At 38.7% G+C, this 6,616-nt stretch overlaps 1 protein-coding gene across 1 annotated transcript in view; it reads left to right on the forward strand.

Moving 5' to 3' along the window:
• The window catches only part of blk (BLK proto-oncogene, Src family tyrosine kinase), a 9,095-nt gene extending 2,784 nt beyond the window's left edge, over window positions 1-6,311 (forward strand). Inside the window, exons 7-14 of the mRNA XM_008397915.2 lie at window positions 549-652; window positions 770-919; window positions 1,317-1,469; window positions 1,565-1,744; window positions 3,821-3,897; window positions 4,634-4,784; window positions 5,342-5,473; window positions 5,638-6,311. Coding sequence (XP_008396137.1) covers window positions 549-652; window positions 770-919; window positions 1,317-1,469; window positions 1,565-1,744; window positions 3,821-3,897; window positions 4,634-4,784; window positions 5,342-5,473; window positions 5,638-5,840 — 1,150 coding nt within the window. The 3' untranslated portion in view covers window positions 5,841-6,311. The remainder of the gene's footprint in view (window positions 1-548; window positions 653-769; window positions 920-1,316; window positions 1,470-1,564; window positions 1,745-3,820; window positions 3,898-4,633; window positions 4,785-5,341; window positions 5,474-5,637) is intronic.
• Window positions 6,312-6,616: the final 305 nt, after the last annotated feature.

Raw genomic sequence — 6,616 nt, forward strand, 5'->3', positions numbered from 1 at the left:
TATATATATTGTTCTCAGTACTCAGTGAAATACTTTTTGCTACTTTTGTAATAATCAATAGCAGCAGTTTTCACAGGCTTCCCCAGATATTTTGATAATTTATTCCTCTTTTGAGCTCCAGAACTTCGAATGACCCTCTTCACATCACCTTAAAATTTTCTCTCTCCATCGATTCAAGTCAGGATCCTAACTGGGCCGATTCAAACAGTTTACTTTTGAAAACCGGAAGTGTTACGTTTCCTGAATTGCCCTAAATCTGGTAGGGCAATAGGGCTTAATGGTAAATGTAAAAACACCAGCAATAAAATTAGTTGCTCATATTTAAAGTGAGAGCAACACTTGTTTAACACAACTCCAATTGTGACTAACAAGTCTGGACGAGCCCCCAAGTGGCATCTCGGGTTTTAACACTAGTAATTTATTTCCATGCTTTTCTACATGTTTTATCAGGAGTGCCGCAGCTCATATTTTAAAGTGCAATTACCACTGTTTGGATTTTGCATTTTTGAAATGAAAGTAATAAAAAAAACAACTTTGTTGTGTCGTAGATGGTTTTTCAAAGATGTGAGTCGAAGAGAGACGGAACGACTGCTTTTGGCTCCTGGAAATAAACCAGGCTCCTTTCTTGTTCGAGAGAGTGAGACCTGTAAAGGTAAGAGCTTACAAAATTTAAACATTAGTGCTCTATTAAAAACAACATACAATCATAGGTTTCAAACAGTGATTGGTTTAAGAAAGAAAACTGATTCCTCTCGGTTCTTGCTGTCAGGGTCGTACTCACTGTCGGTAAGAGATAATGATCAAGAACAAGGAGATGTGGTAAAACACTACAAGATTCGCTGTCTGGACAAAGGTGGTTACTATATCTCCCCCTCCAACACCTTCCCATCCTTACAAGAGCTGGTCAAGTACTACACCCGTAAGTTTACAACACAAGTACAAGAAAAGTTTTCTTTTTTGTCATAATTTCAGTTACATCGCATAAAAACGGACACCTCTGTGGACTTCAGAATTTATTAATCACAACAGATGTGTCATTTTTGCTGCTATGAATTTTAACATCGGTATCTGACTTTGAATGAAATCAGGAAACTAGACCCTCAAGATGCATTTTGCATTTCCTGTAAGTGTGTTTAGATAGTCCTACCTCTTCTGTGACTAAACCACAAGATAAACCTTGTAGATGTCTGCCAAAGCACAGCTGCTCCTGATAAAAGGCGCTCATGCAAGCAAGTATACCTTTGCTCTAGCTGTCACGGATGGAAACAAAAACATTTTCTCAGTAGTTATCATACATGTATCACGCTTACATGCAGGGACTGCAGACGGGTTGTGTCTTCGACTGTATGCTCCTTGTAAACAAAAAGCCCCTCAGCAACCGTGGGCTCAGGATGAATGGGAGATTCCCAGAGAGACGCTGAAAATGGTGAAGAAACTCGGTGCTGGGCAGTTTGGAGAAGTTTGGATGGGTGAGGAAAAAAAAAACTACCTCTCACGCTCAAAGGGGTCTCATGAGCTCAAAACGGGGAGTGAATTATTTAATCTCTATGAACCTCCTTGGCAGGCTACTACAAGAACACCCAGAAGGTTGCTATCAAGACGATGAAAGAAGGAACGATGGAGCCGGAGGCCTTTCTTCAGGAAGCTAACCTCATGAAACAGCTGCAGCATGACAGGCTCGTACGACTCCATGCTGTCGTCACCAAGGAGCCTATTCTCATCGTGACCGAGTTCATGGTGAACGGTAAGAAATATCAAAAGGCTTGCAGATGAATGTGTTACAAATCACAGTACTAATATGGTTGTAAACAGAGAGCTGAATATGCACACGTACCCAGATTATTTCTCTTATCGAGAGACTTTGTCTCGACTTTACCAAGTCCAGAAAACCCCAAAGCGCTTCACACTACACTCAGCCATTCACGCATTCAAGCACACATTCACAAGCTGATGGTGGCATCCATCCATTTTCTTTACACCCTTGTCCCTTAGTGGGATCGGGAGGGGTGCTGGTACCTATCTTCAGCTAACGTTACGGGCGAGAGGTGGGGTCACCCTGAACAGGTCGCCAGTTTGTCGCAGGGCCTGATGGTGGCAAGCGACTGCATAGTAGCCACAGCTGACTTGGGCCAGACAGAAGTGAAAGTGAGGCTGCCATGCACAGGCGCCGCCCGGCCCTCTGACCAGCAGCAGCAGGTGGTCACAAAGACTGAGACAGACCTAGCAGAGATCTGAACTGGCAACCCGCCGGTTACAGAACAAACTCCTACCCCTGTCACCATCCTCGCCAAAGAGAGACCAAGAAAATATAAGTCTAGATCATTTACTGTGTACAAAAGAATTAGCTACATCACTTATTGGTGGATGATGCCTCTCCAAGAGTGTTATATTGTCCTTTCAATGGGGGAATTATGCAACTTGAGGAGCATCAAAAACTATAACATTGATCCTGACCATTTTTTGTGCAAAATCACTCAAAAGTAGAAAAACTTATATGTATAGTGTAGATTTTTTTCCCATCTAACATACTGTATTTAGCTTGTTAGAGTAACACGGTATATCAAACAGTCTCTTTGCATGAATAAATACGATTTTGAAAGGATTTTAACAGAAGGGGATGAAAAAATGCTGTAGTATTCTAAAAAATACACTTTGTAGTTGAATGCATTATTTACAAATAGATTACTTTATTTAGTTTTAAAAGGCATATGGAAGACTTTAAAACAGAAAATGTCTGAAAAATAAAAGCTTCCCGCAAAATACACATTCAAGCCATTTTTTTTTTTTTGCAATATGCATTAACACACTGTTTGTTTGAGTTTCTTTTCTTTCTTTTTTTTTAAATCTGACTATTCATTTCAAGTGTGGTCAGCTATGGCAGGCATGATAAACATTGCTTGTAAATTTGTTTGCATATACTGTTAGTAAGAGAATTTTTTGTGTTGGTAGACACAGAAAAACTGCTCAAAATTCAACAGAAAATACTGTGATAGTAGCATAGTCTGCAGCACATTCTCTATTATTAGGTAGAAAGTTAATCTCCAAGAGAAAAGACTCTCTGTTTGCCTGCTATTTGATGGTGCTGCATTCAGGTTTTTGGCAGTGTTGTCCAAAAATCTGCAATAAGACATGAAACAATAGGATTGTTTTCTTGATCGTCAAATTAAGAGAACAATTTTCAGATTATTCCAAAGTTCTCTTCCAAAATAAATTAAATCTACAGTAAGAATGTAGAAGATTGCTACTTTCTGTTATTGAAAGTCAGCTGATTAGATGAAAGAGCTGCAAGTTTCATTTAATTAGGATTATTTTAGGAGAAAAGAATGAATTTGCTTCTTTTCTCAGTGTTACTTGATATTTAAAGGAAAATAGAATAAGCTTGTTACATTTGTGTTATAAAACTATCATAGATTTAAATCTGCAGCTGCATTTGAAGTCATGCATAGTGACAATACTTTGCCACTTTGCATGACTTGAAATCTGTTTAACTATAAACAGATGCAGACAAACATAGTTTGAATTTTTATTATTTCATGAATTTTGAAGATTATTATGCCATATAAATTTATTTTTGTCAATAACTGTCCATGCGCAGCATGGAATTTTGCTTGTTAGAACGTCGATAATTAACTCGGAGCCTCAGGATCTTGAATTTGTGAAAGGTATCTCACTAAAGCGCAGTACGTCGTATCGAACTCGAGTGTACCGCATCATGTAAAAGATCATAAATTAACATTTCTACAACATGGTGATTGGGTGACATTTTAATCTGCAGAGGTTTTTTTTTTCTGATGGTATCATGTCCCTTTTTCTCTTACAGGCTGCCTTCTTGACTTTCTAAAAACCGATGAAGGAAAAAATCTCAAGATGAACAAATTGATTGATATGTCAGCGCAGGTGGGAAACCGCTTTAATTACACAATCTCAAAGTTTTATCCTGTAATGGAATATTTCCCTGATAACATATGAGCTGTTCTGTCATTGCTGCTCTAACTGTTGTAGTTTTTACCTGTAACTGCGAGACATTAATATTTAGGTGTTTGATTTCTGCAGTCGCCGTCCAACTAAAAAAATGTTAGGTTTTATTTTTACCTCGAAGCCTATTTATACTCTCATTGTTCTACAGTAAAGCTCTGAACTTTTTTGAGACTGTAGTATAATCTTTGACACCAGTTATGATGTGAACACACATGGAAACTGTCAGCAGTAGCTGTGTGGTTTCTGTGGCGGGGCGTTTCGCTCAACTGGCTTGAAAGCATTGCACTACGTCAATTATTAACATCCGGACAGGAAGTTGTGCTATTTTTCCATCTACACTAAGCCCCCCTCCCGCCCTCTGCTGCCGCCGTCAACCCTACACAAAAGTATTTTTCCCCCCAAACTTTCAACTTCCTTAGTGTTATCACATCCTATTAAACCCTGTTACTACTGAAAGCCCAACTGTTGAACCCAGAACACATCCTACAAATATTGTCAAGGAAGAACAAACGTTTATATACAAACTGCTGTCCATTTATCCGGATGGCTGTAAATAAATACTTGTGATGTGTCTAGTCGTAGATTACACACTTAAATCTGCATTTGAGCACATGACTCCGATGACACGTCCGCTTCTCTGTCTCCTTTATGACAGATAGCCGAGGGCATGGCATACATTGAAAAGAAGAACTATATTCACCGTGACCTTCGCGCGGCTAACATTCTGGTCAACGAGACGCTCCACTGCAAGATAGCTGACTTTGGCCTTGCCAGGATCATTGAATCTGAATACACGGCACAAGAAGGTAAAGTACGAGCAGAGACTGATCAAAACTGCATTTTTATGTATCGTGCAATCAAATTAAATATGCTGCACAGTTTTTTTGCGGTTAAATGAGGAATTTTGCAACTTTTAAGTTAGTGTATTTTTTTAGACTGGTTTTATGTGCTGTGCAAAAAAAAGTCTTGAGCTCGTTCTCATTTCTTTACACTGTGCTTCAAAGGAAAAATACTTAGAATCCTCTAAACAGCTTAGTTTTCTGAAAAAAGTTTCAGAAAGAACTCGAATATCAGTTAAATAAGTTACGTCTCAAATTCAACATTTCTCGGATTACTGCTACGGGGTAATTTGAAATAATATGTCAGTAAATACGCACTTGCATGACAACTATGAACTAAAAATAATCCTCCGTCTGACGAGATGTGATGATTGTATTACACATTTCTTCTTGCTAGAAACTTTTTTGTGGAAACCTTGTTTCTGTGCTGACTGGGTGAATCTGAAGATAAGAATAAAGTGTTACAAAATCGTTCGAGCTACTTGTCAGCAACATGTTTATCGTTGTCTTTTTTCAATATTCAGGTGCAAAGTTCCCCATTAAATGGACAGCACCAGAGGCTATCAACTATGGCACGTTTAGCATCAAATCAGACGTCTGGTCCTTTGGGATCCTACTGACAGAAATGGTCACATATGGAAGGATACCATACCCCGGTAAAAACCTTAAGAAACAACTATTTTTGAAGTTTAGAAAGCATAACGTTTCGAGATACTGATAATCTCCCGTGACTACGTATGCTATGACACATATTATAATACATGTAAACAATTGCAAAAATAATTGTGAGTTTAATTTGGCTTTTCTTGGCTCCGACCAGGAATGACCAATCCGGAGGTGATCAGGAACCTGGACAAGTTTTACAGGATGCCACAGCCAGAAGGCTGCCCCGAGGAACTTTACGAGATCATGACGGTGTGCTGGAAACAAAAGCCCGAGGAACGGCCCACTTTTGATTTTTTACAGAGCACTCTCAACGATTTCTTTATTGCCACAGAGGGACAATATGAGATGCATCCATAGCTTTTTGTCAAAAAAGGGCTGTACCCACCTAGCATCTCCACTGTGACTCATACAAAAGATTTATATAAAATAATTCCTCTCAGTGAATGTCAAAGTTATTTTTGGCTTCTACCATCTACAACGGAAACAAGCGTCAGAAACGTATCAAAGTCAAGAACTTCAACACGGTTTCGCTATGTTGACTCTGTTTCAGTTATAGATGCCTCTTGCTCTCGACTGAAGCACTGGAATGTGAGTGGGTATCACTAGTGATGATATATATGTATGTATATAATATGATTAACAAGGGACTGGAAATGCAACAGGGTCATGCACATGATGAACAGCTTTAATACCTGGGGAACGCAATGGAGGTAAAGCTGGAGGTGAAACATTTGCATGGTACTGAACGCAACAACCTGAGATTACATGCACAATACTTTGCACATTTTTTTTCTTCATTTATTTGTATTTGAAAATAAAAAGGCTTAGAAAGGAGAGATTGATGCTTTTTACATAATTGTCGGCATTGGTGTAGTTGTAAGCCGACAGAACGATTCATCTTTATCACAGACTCAGAATGCAACGGTTTCTTTAAATAGCAATTGCAAAGGCTTTCTCTTCAATCTGCGTTCGAAATATTTCAAAAGGAGAACTTTCAAAGGACTCTTTCAGGATTTAGCAAAGTTGTGTTTCTATGCTCAGGATCCCACGCTTAGATAAAATCAATCTAAAATAAGGTCGCATCATCACGTATACCATTTGACTGAATTTAGTTTTATTATTGCTGATGGTAA

This window comes from Poecilia reticulata, linkage group LG21, assembly GCF_000633615.1.
Source record: "Poecilia reticulata strain Guanapo linkage group LG21, Guppy_female_1.0+MT, whole genome shotgun sequence".
Lineage (NCBI taxonomy): Eukaryota > Metazoa > Chordata > Actinopteri > Cyprinodontiformes > Poeciliidae > Poecilia > Poecilia reticulata.